This window comes from Castor canadensis, chromosome 1 (genome assembly GCF_047511655.1).
Source record: "Castor canadensis chromosome 1, mCasCan1.hap1v2, whole genome shotgun sequence".
Lineage (NCBI taxonomy): Eukaryota > Metazoa > Chordata > Mammalia > Rodentia > Castoridae > Castor > Castor canadensis.
Window position 1 is genome coordinate 153,026,267 of NC_133386.1, and position 21,029 is coordinate 153,047,295.

A 21,029-nucleotide genomic window follows, 5' to 3' on the forward strand; every position below is an offset into this window, starting at 1 on the left:
AGCACAGAGGAAAAAAAGCCTTACACATAATAAGGTTTTATGGACCTCTAAGAATACAGTTAAAATGGAGTATAATTCTTTTAGTAGCATCTTCTAAGTAGGCAGCCTTGGAATTGTCTAAATGCATTAGGGCACTTTGTCAGAATGTAAGCTAAGATGGGATTGCTCTTATAAGCAAGCACCCGGGCTCTCTTATATCTGTGTTTCTCAACCTTACTTTCATTATAACCTTTGTACCCCTAATCAGGAGCCTCTTTAGACATGTTTTCCCTAATCATTCCTTCCTCTCCAGGATATTTTAATATCGCAGATGTACAGCATATCTTTTTATGTACAGACTATAAACTATTTTAAGCTTTAAGATTTTTTTTTTTTGCCTCAAGAACCGGTTTTCACCTGCTTGGGAGTGATGGTACCCTCATTAAGTGTACTAGATGTGAATACAAATAAATGGCTATTGGCAGTAGAGTGCAAATAGTTCAAAAGGTAATTCTTTAAAGCATATGTGCCAGTGAAGTGGGGAGAAAAGAAGACAACTCAGTATTAAGCTATCCTAATGCAAGTATGCTTGAGTTAGCAAAAACTCAACTTCTGTTTAGACTAATGTGAATCGGGGAAATGAGAATGGGTATGTCTCTCATGATATCCTGGTGGAAGAGATACAGAAGTACGAGTCATACTTCTTATACTGTAATGATAGTTTCGTTAGACAAGTTTATAGATTCAGAATGCAGACTAGTTAATTACTTCCAGTACCTTAAGTAATTTTTAGTCCTACATCATATAATACTGTTTTCAGGGTTTTTTTTTCTATTCTAGACTTTCATTAGTGAGCTTGAAAATATCAGATTTACTAATATCATAATCATGAGAGTTACGGTAATTAAGCTAGTTAACATCACCAATCTCCAAAGAAACTTTGACAGGTTAAATAAGTACAGCAGTAAAATATCAAAATTATATCTTAAAAAAATGGATCATAGTAATGTCAAGTATAAGTGAATCTTATGGATTGTAGGTTTTAATCTCAATGTGAGTTTTAAGGAAGGTGTTAACATCTTAAGCTGAATTAATTAGTGTTTCTAGATCAAGGTTAAGTCACAACCTTGATCAGGTACACTTAGGGCTATATAAAATACTGCATAAATCTAATGAGTCTACTAAAATACACGATATACTTGGTGTGTAGCTAGACCATATCATTTTCTGGGCACTGGCTCATGAATTTTCCAAGTGGGTGTAGTATTCTGGATTTTCTTTGGGAAGCAATTGACTTTTCCCCCCACTGGCAAGGAATAGATTACCTTTTACAAATATGTTTAGGTAGATGATGATACTAACAATTGCCAATTTTTGGAATGATTGAAGTTGGGTATATTATCTAAAATAAGAATCAGCAAATGATAGCCCACTGACACATCCTGCCAGCATACTATTTTGCATGATCCTCAGGCTAAGAATTTTTAATAACATTTTATTAAAATGTTTATATTAAAAGGTTGTAAGAGGAAAAACCCAAACCAAATAATATGCCATACATACTTTACAAGACTTAAAAAGCCTATAACACTCAGTCTCTTTACAGAAATAATTTTATCAGCTCCTTATAAAATAATGGAGTGTTGACTGCACAGGTAACACTTTGAGATTTTTTGCAACCAAAAGACTTAAGAGCAATGACAAAAAAACACACAAATTGTGTAGAATATAGAAATTCACATACTGGATTTATAATAGGAGATGACCTAGTCACTGACTTAATACAATTCAAAGAAATTTAGGATTAATGATCATGATAATGATAGCTGACTGAAGTTAGTTTTATCTCCTTCAGCATAGTGACTTCTTCATTGCAATAGGGAAGCATCTAGAAAGCCTGCTTGGAAGAAGGGCAGTGATTAAAAAAAACCCCAAACCTAGTTTGGGACTAAGAAGTTACCTTGATAGACTATGAAGGAGACAAAGTTAAACAATCACAAATTATCTGCATATTAAAAAGGGCACGTGTTTTTACAAACATTCCTTTATACATAATCTTAACTCCAAGGACAAGAAGCTTTTTAAAATACTGTTCACAGAAATGTCTTAATGGTAAGGAAATAGCTCCACCCATTGAAACTAGTTCTAAGATGATGAATGATGAGCCTTTGGAGAAGGTTGGGACAGGGAGAGTGTGATATTTAATTTTTCTTATATTTTTAGTGACTGGTTGTGATTTTGGATTTGTAGTTTCCTTTTCATGGTAATAGATATTTGAAGGTTAATATAGTATATTTTATTGACTTTATTTTGATAATTATTAATCCTTTTAATTTTCAATTACAGAATATATAAATTAATGAAATTATTCTGTTAAGAGACTTATTTTTATCCTCACCTTCTCAATTCCCTTCCCACATTTTAAAATATTTTTGACATCTATAATTGAAGAAACTGCAATTTGTCTTCACATATGTTTATGTACTTAATGGTTTATAACCAAGTGATTTTTTTTCCAGATGATTCTTTGGGATTGGGATTTAAAGCAGTGGTACAAACCTCATTACCAGGTAAGTATAAATGATAAGATTAATAATTAATATCTGTAATGAAACATTTAACCTCTAAAATAAAGTTCAATTCACAGGATTTCTGTGTCAGAAAAAAATTTAAACTGAGCTGAGTTAACCAGAACCTTCACTGAGGTAGATTAAAAAAAACATTTTATGTGTAAAAGAAAAGGAAAATCAGAAACCAAACGTACACATAGTTATTTTTAAAGTGTTGCTAATATAATCTGGGCATAGAATAAACTAATATTTCTATATTAAGGATGAGATTATTTTTCTTTTCTGATATGTAACACTGATCTATAGAGGAGATAAATAGATTTAAAGCCGTATGAGACAAGTCAAAGTAATTGACAAAATATTTTATTAGGGAAGCAAAAGTGCTGTACTTTAATTTTTTTGATAAAATTCTTACTGAATTATAACATACATATGGAAAAGCGTACAACAGCTCAGTGAACTTTTATAAGCCAAACATCTCATATAGCTAGTACCCTTGTGAAGAGCTAGAACATTGCCAATATCCCAGAAGCTCACTTATGCCATTCCAGTCATTACCTATATCTCCAAAGATAATCCCTATCTCTACTTCTAATGATTAAGTTTGCTTTTATTTTTGAACTTTATATATATATATGTATATACACATACGTATATATACACACACATATACATATATGTGTGGAATAACATAGTACATATTTTTGACCACTTAAGTAATATCAGATAAAGTGAAAATAGAAGTATATGAGAAAAAAGACAAAAATCACTTGAAAACATGCAATAACTGCTAATTTTATGTATAATTGTATAGATATTTTTCTATTACAAATGAGTGTTTGCATATTCTATTCTAGAAAATTGCATTGTGAATGTTTCATATGCTGTTTTGAAACCTGATTTTTTTACAATAATGGATAAACAATAAATATTAAATAATTTATGCTACAAAAATGTTAACCCCTGTTTATTAAATTTATTTCACTTGTTGTCTTGATACCCATTTTTGAAAAATGAACATCCCTTTGAGTGGCTTATTTTTTAAGCTTTTTAAATTAATTATTTTCAAATTGTGACTGCAGTAGTCAACATAATCCATAAGAAGAAAATAGCCCCCCGACTTAGGTAAGCAAAGTAAAATGAAATTAGGACTAAGAGCATACCTGACTTAAAAGGGATTGGTTTTTTGGGTCTACTACATAGTGGGCTTTATCATCATTCATAGTCACCACAGTTCTCAGTTTCCTGCTAAAAGAATATCTAAATTGCTGGTAAAATCTAAAGGTAAATAATCAATAGTGGCCAAAGCTGTAATTGCCAAACAAATTGGTGTGTGACCATTAGGCATATTTGCCCTTTCTCCTCTTTCGCTTTCTAATATACTTTTAGGGCTGGTGGTAGAGTGCCTGCCTAAGAAATCTGAGGCCCTGAGTTCAAACCCCAGTACTGAAAAAAATGTTTCTCATTACATGTTTTAAAAAATTGAAGTGTAACAGTCATCCATAAAAGTGCACATCTCATAAATATACAAATTGATGAATTTTCTTGAGCAGAATACACACATGTGCCAGTCGTTCTGATGAAAAATTCATCACCCATAAACCTCCTTATGCTTCCCTTCAAGTCATCACCTTCTCTCAAGGGTTATATCAATCCTGATTTCTGCCATTAAAACTTAGTTTTCCCTGTGCTTGAATTTTATGTAAATGAAAGCAGTTTGATATGTTTTCTCCTTTACTTCTTTCTTTTAAAAATTTATATGCGAGATTAATATTACTCTATATAGCAGTAACTCATTCATCTTCATCCTATTTAGAATTCAATTGAATGAATATATCACAATACATTTATACATTGTACAGGGAGATAGACATTTGTTTTATTTTTAATTTTTTTGCTATTGCTAGTAATATTGCTGGGACAATATTGATGTCTTTTGTTGGATATTTAACTTGGAGTGGATTGCTAGCAGAAAATATGCTAGAAGATTTTAGTAGTTAGTATGAGATAATTTTCCAGAGTTTGTATTAATTTTACTCAACCATCAACAGTATTTGGGAGTTCCACTTGTTAAACATCCTCACCAACACTTGGTATTATCTCTTTTAAATAATTCTGGTAGCTGTGCAACTGTCTGTAGCTTAAATATTTGCATTTTACTGATGACTCAACAGGTTGAAGGACTTTTCATATGTTAGTTTGGCTACCCAGATATGCCATGGTCAGGTCTTTGGTCCAGTTTTCTGTCTTTTTGTTTCATATTCAGTAGAAGTTCTTTATGTATTCCAGACATGAATATGTATATCTGTAAATTGATATGCATATATGTAATATAGATATATTGCATATATCTGTAATCTATGTTGGAAAAATTTCTTCCAATCTTTGTCTTCTTATGGTTTGTTTTGCCAAAATATAATATAACCAGTTTATTAATAATTTCCTTTTTGGTTAGTTATTTTTTTCATGTCTTTTTTAAAGAGTGGAGTTCCCATTCTAGGCCCAAGTGATCTTCCTGTCTCAGCCTCTCAAGTAGCTGGACTGTAGGTGCACATCACTGTGCCTTAGCTCTTTTTGTGTCTTGTGTAAGAACTTGGCTCCCAAGGTCATGAAGATTTTCTTATATTTTACGTTGTAGAACTTTTATTGTTTTTCCATCTTTGGATCTGTAATGCATTTGGAATTGATTTTTCAGTTGGGTACATTTGAAGATTGATATTATTTCTATATAGTATGACATACAGCTTAAGATAATTTTTCACCATATGGACACCCAGTTGACCCAGTTCTAATTTTGAAAAGTCTCTTTAACTTTGAAATAAGAAATCTTTTTGAGGATTTCTACTTGGTTTCTCTGTTTCTTAGGCACGGTTTATAAATTGACAAATGCCTTCAGGGGAAAAGCTCTTTTGAATTTAAGCTCACTTTTTAAAAAATTTCATCTGGCTGAATCTTGCTTGACCTTTTAAGCCCTCCTTGCCTTTGGAGCCTTAAGCTACAAATTTGGTTTTCTATCCCCCTGAGCTTGCAGAGAGCTCTACTCTGTTTCCTACTCTTAATTGCTCTGCCTCTCATTTTTTCTGCCCTGTGCCAATTGTAAATCTAGCCAATTCCTTGAGGGAAAATGTAGACAGAATATTGGGTTCATTTCTATCCTCTTCTCAGTTCTTATCCTTTCACGCCCTGGATGCTTACTTGTGCTGTGTTGCCTTGAAATGTGTTCTGCAGGATTTAATTTAGTTTTTCTAGTTCTAGGCAGAAGAGTTGATATGATACAAACTAGTCCCTCTTAGTTGGAAAATTAGTCAGGCTTCTTCAGTCACTCTGAACCTCTTAATTTGGGGATAATACCAGTTCCTTTAGAGAGCTGATTAAAATAGTATGTGCATGGTATATTATTAATACTGAATAAAAGATGAGCTAAGGTTATATTTCAATAATAATAAATACTAGGCATCTCTGAAACTGTAGTACAGAAAGGATTAGGGAATGAATATTTTAGTATTTACAGCAAGGTGTGGCCACTGCCACCACTATAGCTGCTCATCTTCCTCCATATCTTTTGTCTCCTTGGTTTTCCTCCCATCCTTATATGTCTAAAAAAAATTTTGCTATAAAGGAAAAGAAGTCCTAATGGAATACATAAATCAAAGACTTTTAAAATATAGACTTAGTTATCTGCTAATGATAAAATAATGTCATTAAGTATGAGATATATATATATATAATTTTAGTTAGAATAACACCATTTGTTACATCATTTATGCCAGATCCAAGTTAACGAAAACTTATACCTAATAGGATTAAATTATTTTAGTGTTGTGATATAGACTTTAATTCAAATTAGAGTGTTTTTTTAATGTTAACTTTTCTATTTAATAATATGTAATTTCCTTACTTTTCTAGAATTCTGGAGGTGGAAATGGAGTTGATCTTTCAGTGCTAAATGAGGCTCGCAATATGGTGTCAGATCTTCTGATTGACCCAAGCCTTCCCCCACAAGTCATTTCTTCCCTACGGAGTATCAGTAGCTTGATGGGTGCTTTCTCAGGTTCCTGTAGGCCGAAGATTAATCCTCTTACACCATTTCCTGGATTTTACCCCTGCTCTGAAATAGAGGATCCAGCTGAGAAAGGAGATCGAAAACTTCCCAAGGTTAAAATATAGTTAAACAACCTGACTTATCACCTATACAAATTAAAACTGCTCCTCTAAATGTTGTATAACATACAATTTCTTTTTTAAGAACCAACTTCTTTTATGTTATATCATGCTGCTTGAGACTTGAGAGGCAGTTTTAAACTCGCATAATTCTAAATGAGTACTCAGCTTTTATTGGTTGAAATAGAGTCTCCTGAACTTTTTGCCTCTTCTGGCTTTGACTATGACCCTACCAGTCTCTGCTTCCCAAGTAGCAAGGATTACAAGTTTGAGACACAGTTCCTGACATTTTAGAAACATTTTAAGCATGTTATTAATTAAACAGGTGCCAAAATACCTCATTTTCTGAGGTTTGTTAGTCAATTAAGTTTATTTTGGATGCTGGAATCTACTGATATGAGTAAGTCATATAAAAACCAGGAAGTAACTCTCATTCTTTTTTTGTGTGTTCTTTAAACTCATTAGAATTTCATATCTAATTTGTCTCTGATTTTAGAAGCACATATTAAAAGCTTGATGTTGTTCTGAAAAGAGCCACTGCATTTATGAAAAAAATAAATAGCAAGCAAAAGGGAATAGGGACAGATAATTTAATATAAGTATCTTACATATGGTCTAGAGATGTGGCTCAAGCAATAGAGTGCCTGCCTAGCAAGCACAAAGTTCTGAGTTTAAACTACAGTACCACCAATACCAAATAAATGAATTTAGCTTAAATTATAGACTTTAGAAATTATTTTTAATGAGAGGAAGCTAAATAGAATAACAGTATGGAATGTAAACTTGGAGTAAATTGTCAGAGTTCCAGAATGAGATTTTGTTTTACTTGTACATGATAAAATATTCTTTGTATTGATATTTTCATGGGCCATTATTACTCTTACATATACATCATATTAAAGGATGACAGTTGTAACCATTGCTAAATTATTTAACAGGGACTAAGTAGTAGGAATAGTTTGCCAACTCCACAGTTGAGGAGGAGCTCAGGAACTTCAGGATTGCTACCTACTGAACAGTCTTCAAGGTGGGAACGCAGTAATGGCAGAAGGCCTCACCAAGAATTTGGGATTCCAAGGTAAAATTCCCAGAGTCTTTTAAAGAAATCTAAAGCATCCACTTTGTTTCTGTGAATAAAGTTCAAAGTAGTTCTAAAAGCAGGAAAAAAATGGTTGAAGAATTTAGGTAATAATAATAGGTAAAGTAAAAAACTCTTTTTTTTTTGACAGTTCTGAAGTTTGAACTGAGGGCCTTATGCATACTAAGTCAGCACCTAATAATCAGTTGAGCCATGCTTCCTGACCAAGAAGCTGATTCTTAAGAAGAAGCTATCATGCTTTCTATCAAAACTTAGTTAGGTTTGATATAAAGCATACTGGAGCCTTAAGACCATGACAGAGAGATGGTTTAGGGAAACTAAGATTAATTTAGGACAGTGTACTGAGACAGCTTTTAAATGAAGGAGGTAGTCATCAATCTAATGTATGGGATTCAAAGATAGGTTAGCAGTTACTGACTTGTGAAAGGAAGACCACATTCCCAGGGCTCATCACAGTTGTTAGGTTTAAGATAGCAAGATTCTTTCAAACTCTGTTCAGACTGTAGGCTGAGACCACTAGTGTATTCTATAATCTGTTAAGAATTTACTTGAAACTAAACAGTGCTAATCCCACAGATTAAAGGTATCAGTGACAAACTGAGGCTGGGAAAATGCAGAATCTAAAATTTTTGAAATGTAAATATCATCTACTCTGATGACAAAGGATTCAGTATTTTGTCTTTGGAAAGCCAAGAAAAATACTAATCTCTTGTGTGTTAAACTTCTCTTTAGTCAGTTATCTATGTTAATAGAATTGGAATTAATGAAAATTCTGTGTGAAACCACCCTGTTACTGTTGGTCATATGTTATGCTTTGTTTAGTTTGAGCTGTATCGTTTCACATTTGAAACAGTAGATGGCAGGATTGGAGCAAATTTTACCTGTTAAAATTTATGCTAAGATTTATATGTGAAATATAATCTGATAATTATAATTTTCCAAATTCTTGGTGGTTTTATTAATTTGCATTTTTATGGTACCTGAGCTCCTTTTTATGAAAGAAAAATTGAATGAAGTCAAGTGTAAAACAGGAGTGGATTGATACATGTAGAATATAGTACAGGAAAATGAGCTGGGTCCACATTTTGCCTAGTCTTTTTTTTAAAAAATGGGAGTATATAATGGGCAAATGGGAAACAGGATATGAGAAAGTGAATTGAAAATATAAAAGATTTCGTAGTCATGGGAAGCATTATCTTGAGAAAATTGCTGGGTTTGAAAAGGAAGGATAAAATAATCTTTGTATATTAATATTTTATTCCAGTAACAGTAATCAGTATGCTCCAAATTATTTAATGCAATCTTAAAAATTTTCTATTATGCTTTTCTTATATATGAATATAATTTTACCATAAATACTATAGAATAAATTGTGGAACACATATAGAATAACCCAAGAAAAGTAGAATCTAGGCACCATTTGTTTATGATCTCAACTCTGTCCTACAAACACACTCCCACTTTTTCCCAAGATTCTTTTTATAAAATATTAGATTCTTTCCTTCTTCCATAGTGCCTCCCATCTGCTCAGAGCCTCTAATTAACCATAATCCCTGCTATCCCATCAGCCTACTCCCCACCTAAGGACAAGTATAGACATTTCCAACTCTATGTTCCTCATTAAAATATATCTTTCCCAGGTATAATATCAACAAATGGAGAAATAGGGAGAAAGTTGAAAAGTAAATGTTGGCAGAAGGTGTTACGGAGAAGATGCCAATTCATGCTGCAGAGACTCAGACCCTGAATATTAGGGATTCTGAGGTTTGGCTGAAAATAAAATGATTCTTTTTAAATTTTTCACAGTGATGTAACAACAGTATATTTGCTAAAGAAACATTGATACATTGAGTTAAGATCATTTTTATTCAGCCTCAGATGATTAATATTAAAATAGAAACATGGTATAAAGAAAGCTATTCTTTAACTCTTCAGAAGTACTCATATAAACATAAGCTGAATCTATATATTCACTTACCTTGCATTAAAACAATATCATGTTTTCATAAAAGATTTAGAAATTTGAAGTATAAAGTAATTATGGGTTTTGATGTATGTCTACTATAAAGAGAACAGGCCAAATGTAATTTTTCTAATGTGTAGAAGCTAGAGCTTCTTGGTAATGAGTTCCTAAGTGTGCTTTGAGCATAAAGTGGGATAATATGAAACAAGTCTGTCTTTGCAATATCTTTCCTTTTCTTTCTCTTCTCCTCTTATCACTTTGTACTATTTTATACTTTCATTCCACTTAACTTGGATTATTAAATCAGCACCTTAATTGGACTTCCACTTTCACCACCTGATCCATCATCCACCTACAACTAGTAATCTTCCTTAAACAAAACTTTGATTATATAGTTTTTCTAGTCATTAAGTTTTTAGAGCCATTACAAATTCCTGTGGAATAATACCTAAAATTTTAGTCTAGAACTTGAAATCCTGTTAGAACTTCATGTCAAAGTTCACAGAAAAGTTAAATGAACCAACAGAAATGAGTAGTCTTTCAAAGAATTAGTATATCCCAAAGCCCTGGATTTGACCCCCAGCACTGAAAAAACAAACACCATTTATTCAAAGGATGAGAGTAGAAAAGTAATTTGGAAAACTTGCTAAATGAAAACACTTATTTTAGAATCTTCCTTGAAGTTTTCTAATAATTTTGTTTTTAATTTCACGCTGCTTGAAAATTAAGCTGAATTATGTTTCAAAACAATTTCACTATAAGCAAATTATATCACTTCTTAAGAATAACACCTCTATATCCTCTTTCCTTATTTTCCAAGAAAAAATAATTACTTTATCTCTGTCTTTTCATAACACCTTTTCTTTACCTAGTTCATGACACTTTAAAATTTTTTATTTTCACTTTCTATCTTTTGTTAGCCATTAGTAATCCTTTGAAGCGTGTTTAATTGCTGTTAAGTTTTTGGGGTTGCCTTAACATGGAGTTTTGAAGATAAAAGTCTGCTTAACAAGTGTCCTGTAGGGATATGGCATCTGTTTTGGATTATGATTCTTGATCCTGCGAGGAGGAAGAGTATTCACTTGAAACTTGGGAGCAGAAAAGACCTCTTCTCTATTAACTTTAGAACAGGAGCCTAAAGAGACTATCATATTTTATCCTCCAAACATTTGTTGAATACCTCTATCAGGCATGGTGCTATGTCCAGTGTGAATATAGAGAGAAGAAAGACATAGACTTGAAAAGAACTCACAAATCAGCGAGGGAAAAGAATCTGTAAGCAGATTCTGAACAATATATAAAAAATATTATAGTGACAGGAACAAAGACTTCTGAGATCATAGAAAACTAGCTCTCCCTTGAATAAGTGCAGTGTGAAAGTGCAGGAAGGATGGAAGGAGTGGGGAGGAGTTTTGTGAGAATGTAATCAAAGTTGAATTAAACTAGATTTTAAAAGTCTAGATTTGTTTTTGAGCTTGTGGCAAAATGCCCACATGTGGAGTCAACTAATAGAATAAAATAGCCCATTGAACATCTAAAGAAAGGAAGGTAACTTTTATAGTGTGTCTCATAAACACATGGCACTGGGCCAAAAACTTCTGTATATATTACTGCCTCATTTACTTTGTAACATATAATAAACTATATTTTATTGATTAAACTAGTGTTCTATGATTATGACTATATTTAATTTCTTTATAAAAATCCCTAAATTCTATAGTGAATATTTCATTTATAGGAAATGACTGGGTTAATAGTAATCACTATTTGTGAGGAAGGGAAACAGAAAATGATGAAAAACTATACTTTTGCCAGTGGTTCTCAGTGAAGACCCGAGATTAGCAACACCTGTATCATCTAAGAACATGTTAGAAAAGTCAAATTCTCTGGCCTTGTCCTAAACCCATTTCATTAGAAACCCTGGGGATGGGACCAGCAATCTATGTTTTATGAGCCCTTTTAGGTGATAATGGTAACCTGCTTTAGGCCAGGAATCAGCAAACTGCAGTCTCTGGTCCATAACCTGCTTATGTAAATAAAATTTCATGGAAACACAGCAATACCAATTTGTTTATTATTTCTTATTGATGCTTGTATGGCAGAGATTAGTAGTTGCCTCAGAGACCTTATGGCCTGCAAGTCAAAAGATAAGTATTTATTTATTTTGTCCTTTAACAGAGACAGTCCATTGGCTCTTGCTTTAAGCTATAAGCACTAGATAGACGTCTAAAGTCTGAATGCATAGCAGATATTTGCTAATTAGATTGACGATCAAAAAGAAAAAAAGTAATTTTTTTTTATAATTTAAGGATTCTTAATTTGCTATCTTTCCTTTTTAGTCAAGGATACTATCTAAATGGGCCTTTTAGTTCAAATCTCCTGGCAATGCCGAAGCAAAGGTCATCATCTATATCACTGTCTCACCATGTAGGTCTCAGAAGAGCTGGTAAGAAATCACTCTTTTAAAAAAAAAATGTATATTTTTTAAAAGACAAGGTTTTACTATGTTCCCCAGGCTGGTCTCAAAATGCTGGGCTCAAGGAATCTTTCTGCTTTAGCCTTTTGAGTAGCTAGGAATACAGATGTACTCTCCCTTGCCTGGCATAGAAATCAGTTTTCATGATTTAAATATGAGAGTTCTCGAAGTATATGATGTATAAATTCTTTTTGTTTCACATTTATATCTAGTTTTGAATACCACATAATATAAATTAACATGACTAAAGCATTTGGATTGGCTACTAGTTGACCATTGGCTAATTAATTTAATAAATATATTTTGAACATCTACTGTGTAAAAGGCATTTTGTTAGACACTAGGAATTCAGAGAGAAAATATATCTTGCTATGTTAAAACTATCATACAATTTAAAAAACTATCTTATTAACTTAATAGTTGTATATCTAGAACAAGAGAAAAATTCTAAAGAAAGTGTGTTTCTTTTGTAGAGTAATAATTGTGGAGAAAAATTAATCTTAATAAAGAGTAGAAAAAACCTTGACTATATCCCAGCAAGCCATTCTAGTATGAATTTTTAAACTAAGTATTGGGGAATGTTTCAGAACTTCTTGAATGAAAGATTTTTTTTTCAAATACAACATAGTATTGGTAGGTGAGTGAGTATAAGGAAATATTAACGAGTAAAAAAGAATAATTTCCTTATGGCATTTTATTATATATGAGGAAGTCAGATGTCTAGTAACAATAGCATAAAGAGTAAAGAAAAAGTAAACGGGCTTAAACTCATTGTAACGTACAACAAATGATTGAAAAGTAGTAAAAATTATAATCTAAAAGAAACTAACACTTCATATATGCATGTTATAATGTCCACGGTGAACAAACAATAATGGACAAAAGTATTCCTTGAAAGCTAATATGGAGGGTAAAATGGTGTCATTAAATTTTTTGGGTAATCCAGAAATATCTAAGAAAAGAAACAAACAAAACTAGAAGGAATGGCTAAAAAATAAATATCAGGATAGTAGATTAGAGAAGACTGAAACAGAAAGCTGTCCCAAGTTCATGACTCAGAAGCCTTAATATTGTTAAGATGGTAGTATATTCCTCACATTATTCCAGAGTCACCATTTTTCTTACCAAAATTTCAACTTGGCTCTTTGTAGCAATTGACAATCTGATCTTAAAATTTATATGGAAATACAGGGGGTTCAGAATAGGCCAAACACTTTTCTAATAAAAAAATTGGAGGATTCACATTTCCAAATATTAAAATTTACCACAAAGCTACAGTAATCAAGAGAATATGATATTGACATAAGACTACTCCAATTCAATGGTATAGAATTGAGAGTTCAGAAATAAGCATTTACATTGATGGTATGATTTTCAACAGGATGCCAAGATAATTCAATGTAGTGATGAGTGTTTTTATGTCAAATGGTGCTAGGAGAAGTGGTTATGCACACACAGAAGAATGAGTTTGCAACCCTGCCTCTCAAAAATTAACTAAAATTGCACTGCAGACTTCAATGTAGAAGTTAAAACCATAACAGATAGCAAGTGTTGTTGAGGGCATGGAGAAGGAAACCCTGTTGCACACTATTAGGAGTATAAACAGGTGTAGCCATTTTTGAAAACTTCAAAAACTTAAAACTAGAACCAAGTAGTCCTTCTTCTAGATATGTACCCAAAGGAAATTTTTTATTAAATCAGCATCCTGTAGAGATATCTATGCTACCATGTCCATTGTAGTGTTACTCATAATAGCCAACATCTGGAAACAACCTAACTGTTTATCAATGGATAAAGAAACTTGGTATATCTACACAATGGAATACTTTTCAGCCTTAACAAAGAAAAGGATCTTGTCATTAGTGATAATATGGACAAACCCACAGGACATTATTCCAATTGGAATAAGCTAAAAACAAGGAAAAATACTGCATGTTCTCACTTTGTATGGAATCTAAAAAAGTTCACTATGTAGGAACAGAGAATAATAATAGTAGTTTACCAGCAGCTGGGTTGGGATGGTGGAGATGGGGAGATATAGGTCAAAGAACATAAACTTGTAGATCTATCAGATGATTAAGTCTAGGGACCTAATGTACAGCATGAAGACTATAACAAATGATATTGTATATTATAAGTTTTCACATTTTAGGTGTTTATACCATATTCACACAGAAAAGGTATGAGACAATGCTTTTTTATAGAAACCATTTCATTGTGTATAGGAATATCAAAACATGTTCTAGAGGAAATGGATAAATTTATAGATTTGTATGACCTACTAAAATTGAGCCAAGAGACTATAAACTACCTAAATAGACCTTTAACAAGCAATGAAATTGAAGCACTAATTGAGTCTCCCAAGAAAAATAGCCAAGAACAAGATGGATCGTGGCTAAATTATAGCAGACTTTTCAAGAAGAACTTACATGTTTCTCAAAATATTTCATTATGTAAAAAGTGAAGGAATACTACTAAACTCATCCTATGAAGCTAGCATTCCTCTGATACCAAAACCAGATAAAGACACATGCACACACACACAAAAGATGCATTCACAAAAAGCTTAGAAACTAACTTTCTTGATGATTATAGATGCAAAAATTCTCAATAAAGTGGTTGTAAGTCAAATTCAGCAACACATTAAAAAGATCATACACCATGATAATGTTGGTTTCATTGCAGGAATGCAAAGATGATTCAACATACACAGTTCAATAAATGTTAATGTAATATAGCACATAAACAGAATAAAGGACAAACTCACTTTATCATCTACATTGATGCAGAAAAATCCTTTGATACTATTCAACATTCTCTCATGATAAAAAACCTGAACAAACTAGGAATAGAAAGAACATACCTAAATATGATAAAGGCTATATAAAATAAACCTATAGCCAGCATTATTCTAAATGGGGAAAATCTGAAACCATTTCCTCTAAAGTCAGAAACAAAACTAGGCTGTCCACTCTTCTCCATTCTTATTTGATACAGTTCTAGAGTTCTTAGCCAGAACAATAAGACAAAAGATGGAAATAAAAGGGAAATAAATAGGAAAAGAAGCAGTCACATTATTCCTATTTATAGATGATATGATCCTATACTTAAATGACCCTAAAGACTCCACCAAAAAACTCTTAGATGTGATCAACGCTTTTGGCAAAGTAGTAGGATATAAAATCAGCATACAAAAATGAGTAGCTTTTCTTTTATACCAGTGACGAACTGCTGAGAGTGAAATCATGAAATGAATCCCATTCACAATTGCCTCAAAAAATTAAATACCAAGAAACAGGGCAAAATGTTGGAGGAGTAGAAGCTTTCTCCAGTCGGGCCCCATGAATAAGAGGCCGGATAACAAAGAAGAGTTATATGCAGAAGAACAAAAAAGAGGAAGAATTCTGAGAATCAGAAAAGAAGGACAGGATGGCTAAAAAATACTGCAAAAGAGAAAGGTGACAGTAAATTAAGAAACAGTTTGCAGCCAGGCACCAGTGGCTTATATCTGTAATCCCAGCTACTCAGGAGGCAGAGATCAGGAGGATTGTGATTTGAAGCCAGCCTGAGCAAATAGTTCACAACACTTTATCTTGAAAATACCCAAAACAAAGAAGGATTGGTGGAGTGGCTCAGGTGGTAGAGTGCCTGCATAATAAGCATGAGACCCTGAATTCAAATCCCAGTACTTCCCCCCTACCAAAAAAAGAAATAGTTGGCTGCTCTAGCTCTGGCTCCAGTTACAGTTCCCCCAGGAAGAGGGGTGGCTTACCTCTACCCCAAGGTAAGCCAAGTGGCCTCCACAACAGACAGGCAGACCTAGCTTTGGGACAAAAACCACACCTTCCTAAAATCTAAATCCCAGTGTGGAGATTTGACTGGACAGTGACTTCCTCAACTCAACAGGTCAACATCAGACAAGAGAGTCTTTCATTCTCCGTAACTCAGACAGCTATGGCAAGGTGCCATCTTGAGAAAGGGCCTCTTGATCAAGACTGAGGTACCAAGGAGGTCTTCAAAAAAGGGAGCAGTTACAGCTTAGGGTGTTTTGAAACACATTGCAGTGGATAGCCAAAAGAGGCTCATAGAGAGGGAGAGGCCTTGACTTTTACTGAGCTGAGATGTTAAAGGGAGCTCAGGACTGGAAAGGTGTGTTGATGACCCTGCCCAGTAGAAAATTTCAAAAACAAAGTGCCTAGTCTTCAGTGGCAGAGAGCTCAGGTTACCAATGGTGCTTATAGGCAGCCTGTAGGTAGGCAGGCTTTGAGACTGAACAATCTGGGGGATTTGAAAAACCACAGCCTAGGAAGTTGTGGGACTCCCAGCCACATGATCCATGCGGACAGCTGCCAAAAGTAGTGGACATAGAGAAGGAGAGGTTTTCAGGGATAATAGCTCTGTTGTCCAAGGTCAGTTTAAAAAACAAAGCATCCAGTTTATACTGACCTGAGAGTTCAGGTTACCAAAAGCTGTCTGATAAGTGCTGGCAGGCAGGTGAGCTTTTGAGACTGAGCAACCCTGAGAGAGGTCTAGGTCTCACAACCACAGTGTCTGCATGGATGACTGCCACAAGAGGCAGACATAGGGAGAGGTGAGGTTCTGACTAGAGCAATCTAAAAGCAGCAAAAGACCCAGAGATCAATGGGCCCACCCTATGTAGTGAAAGTAGCGCATTAATTAACTAAGACTTTTTCTCTAAGGTTATTTGTGAAACTAGAGGCTCTGTAGTCCCAAAACAATCCTGCTAGCAAAGTGCTTTCCTAAAAGAATTGCTCTGAGTGCTAAATGAGGCCCCCTTCCTGCACCCTAAGCTAGAGATGCAATTCCACCATCCTCAAGCTATTTCCATAACAACCCAGAATGGTTGACTAACTTGAACAAAAGCCAACGAAGTAGAGAATATTAACCACTTCTCTCCAGCGTAAGATAAAAGTGTTTTTTCTTTTTTTTCTCTTCATCCAATTTGTTTTGACTGTTTCCTTCCTTTTTATTTATTTTCTTTTTTTCCCCATTAAATTGGTTTCTAATTGCTGGAATCTTTTTTTTTCCTATTTATTTCTTATTTTTTTCTCCTTATCTCCCAAATCATTCTCTATTTCTCTCAAAACCACGTAGTGCTCCCTCCTTTACCTCCTTTACCATTATCTCCTTTACCTGTCTCCCCTTCTTTTTATCTTCTCACTCCTCTCCCTTCCCCATGTCCATTTCCTATATCAACCTTTTTCCAAATCCTATGCCTTTCAACCAGTGTTAAACTCCCAGATCATCCTTCTAAGAACCAGAGCTTTGCTTCCATACAACCTTAGTGGGGAGATAGATAAGGATTCCTATTGTTTCTTAATATTTCAAATATTTGATTTATTGTTGAATTGTTGACCTTATTACTGCATAAGTTCTCCACTTATGTGAGGAAGTAAAAGAGAAACTTAGCCCAACAGTTATGCAAATAATAGCACAGAAATTTAAACACAAAAAAATCAAGGCAGTGTTTCCCTTTTGAATCCCCATAACAACTCAACAATTGAATCCAAAGATAATGAATTGGCTGAAATGTCTGAGAAAGAAATCAGAAGATTACTGTTAAAAATGATCAGTGATATCAAAGATGAATCAAATAAACAGATAAATGAAGTTGGGAAATCAATCCAAGACTAAGACAAGAAAGTTAGCAACACAGAAGAGAAATTCAGTAAGGAAATGGAAATTATGAAAAAAAAACCAAGTAGAAATGAAAACATCAATAAATCAAGTAAAAACCACAGTGACAGGGACACGATCAGGCAGAAGGAAGAAAATCAGAGATGGAGGAAAAGATCAAGGGGATATTTCATGGAAATAATCACATTGGGAAAAAATGAATGCCTGTGATTACAAAGTACAAGATCTCTGGGACACAAAAGACCAAACCTAATAGAAGGAATGAAATGCACACTAAAGGCATAAGAAACTTATTTAATGAAGCATAAAATTTCCCATTTCTTATGTAATGAGTGTACATAGACACCCATGTACAGGAGGTATTTAAAACTCAAAATAGACATGATCTGAAAAGAACAAGCCTATATCATATCATAATTAAAATGGCAAAGCTAGAGAAGAACAAAAGTATCCTAAAGCTGAAGGAGAAAAACAGTAGTTTACATACAAAAGTGAACACATAAGAATCATCTCATACCTCTCAACATAAACCCTAAAAGCCAGGAAAGCATGGAGCAATGTAACTCAGGCTTTGAGAGAGACTAATTGCCACCCAAGAATACTATATCCAGCTAAGCTATCCTTCAATCTCAGTGGAGAAGTAAGAACCTTCCAGGATAAGGATATGGTAAAGTGGTTCCTGTCCACCAAGCCTGCATTACAGAAGATACTGAAGGAATTATTTCACACAGAAGGGGAAGAAAAACAGGAAAGAATAAAACAGGAAAGGGGAAGTGATTTACCAGTGAGAGCTAGGAAAATGTCAAACATGTTCAACTCAATAAGTCAGCAAAACCTGAAGAAGAACAGTGCCAAAAGCAAAGAACAATCAGTACAAATTAAACCTGGAAAAAAAGCAATAGAAACACAGGAATCAGTAAATACCTCAATCATAACCTAAAATGTAAACAGACCTAGCTCTTCAACCAAAAGACACATTATCTGATTGGATCCAAAAGCAACATCCAACAATGTGTTGTCTATGAGAAACCACCTCACAATGAAAGATACACACAAACTAAAAGGGAAAGATGGAAAAAGATATACCAGAAATGCAGAGATCAAAAACAAGCAGGAGTAGCTAGTCTCCTATCAGAGAAAGCTGATTTTAAATAAAAATCAGAAGAGATAAAAAGGTCACTATGTACTAATAAAGAGAACAACCCACCATAAAGATATAACAGTTCTAAATATTAAATATATGCGCTCTGAACATTGGTGCCTTCAAAGTCATGAAACAAACACTTCAGATCATACAGTGAAAGATAGGTCCAGAAACAATAATGAGTGATCTCAACACCCCACTCTCATCAATAGACCATCCAGACAAAAAATTAACAAAGATATCCTTGAACTAAACAATACCATGGATGAAATGGACTTAACAGACATTTATAGAGTATTCCATCCTATAGCATTTTTCTCAGAAGTCCATGGAACTTTGTCCAAAATAGACCACATCTTAGATCATTAAGCAAATCTAAATAAACACAAAAGATAGAAATAATCCCCTCCATCCTGACAGACCATAATGGAATAAAATTAGAAATCAAAGACTAGGAAAACCACAAAAACAATTCAAACTCATGGAGATTGAACAATGCACTTTTTCCCATATTCTTTTGGGATTTTGTATGTCCTCTTTAAACTGGTTCTTCTGACTTCAACAGCTGAGGAGTCATCCCTTTCACTGTCCATCAAATCCTCTCTTGTATGATTATTAACCTTTTGAGGTGCCATATTCCCCTGCCTTATTTTATTCCCGTGTTTCTGTTTTAAGATTTGCTCATGTGTTGTTGACTAGTTGTTTGGGAGTTTTAGTCAGCTGTTATCTTTCCCTTGATTTAATTTCTATGCACTGACCAGCTTAGTTGTTAACTAGGTTTTTGCAGTATTTCTGTTCACTGACCTGGAGCTGTAACTTAGCAATAATAAATTCGTGGATTCAATGCTGAACCAGTTATTTACTTAATATATAAAACCCTTGGCAGTATTATCTATAAACTGTGGGTTTTAGGGAAATAACAATTGTTTGTATAAAGATTGACACTTAGGTAATTAAAATGATGGGGATAGAAAAGGAAACAGGTTGGGAGAGATGGGGCAAAGGGGAGAAGAGTTATAAGGTGTAGGGGCTATGGGTTAATAAGGCCCAAATGTGGTAAAGGTGTAGTTTGGTTGTTGTGGAGGAGGGTGCTATTGACCGGGATTGTAGAAGGATAGGAAGAATATGAGTACTGTGTAAAGTTGGTATAATAGACTACTCAGTGAGTGGTTAGTATGGAGGAGATAGGGACAGTGTGGGGAAAAGAGGGGAGGAAGATAAAGAAAGGGAAGAAAGAAAAGAGAAAAAATTGGTGAAGAGAAAAGAAAGTGGATCAAGAAAGGGATAAGTGAATTAAAATTTCATCATAATAGAAAAAGGAGATAAATTATAAAAAAATTTAAAAATTATATTTATTGTCATTTTTCCTGGTTATGGAGAGGAGTAGATTTCCTTTTGAGTTCAGTGGATGTATTGGGCACTTCCCTCTGATTTCTAGTCTGGGTGCTGTTTCTTCTGATGGGCTTTTTTTGGGTCCCTACCCCTCATTAGGCTTGATATGCTGGGCTGTGTGGCAATCAGACAGGTTTAAGGAGGTTCCACTCAGGATGTTTAAGCTCCGGCTCCTCTTGGTGGGGGGAAGTCAAGGTCAGCTTTTTTGAGTAAGTGGGTTCTCCACAGTGGTCCCATGAGGAGCTGATGTGTGAGCAGTAGCCAGTCCCTTCCTCCTAGTGGGCAAGCCTGGGAACTGGAGTTCACCTGTTTTTTCAAGCACTCTTCTTTGGGAAGGCTGTTAGTTTCAGTTCGCTACCAGTTTCTCCAGGTTGGTTGAATGCATTGTTATTTCCCTAGGCTGTGCAGGCTGAGCTTCCCCTCTCCCACAAAGGCTGGGTCAGCCTAACACTTCCAGGCAGGTGTGGAAGTTTCCCTCTGTTTATTATGCCGGCAGCTTTGTCCAGGAGGGATACAATCTGTCCACAAGCTGTGCTGGACTATCTGGTTTCCTCTAGAGCAGATGGTGTGGCACACTTACCTGAATG

General features: G+C 34.2%; 1 protein-coding gene across 2 annotated transcripts in view; it reads left to right on the plus strand.

Moving 5' to 3' along the window:
• The window catches only part of Pde3b (phosphodiesterase 3B), a 208,070-nt gene that overhangs the window by 127,729 nt on the left and 59,312 nt on the right, over positions 1-21,029 (plus strand). For both annotated transcript variants that reach the window (XM_074041958.1, XM_020177984.2), the window contains exons 2-5: positions 2,499-2,549; positions 6,456-6,704; positions 7,649-7,788; positions 12,112-12,218. In XM_074041958.1, coding sequence (XP_073898059.1) covers positions 2,499-2,549; positions 6,456-6,704; positions 7,649-7,788; positions 12,112-12,218 — 547 coding nt within the window. The remainder of the gene's footprint in view (positions 1-2,498; positions 2,550-6,455; positions 6,705-7,648; positions 7,789-12,111; positions 12,219-21,029) is intronic.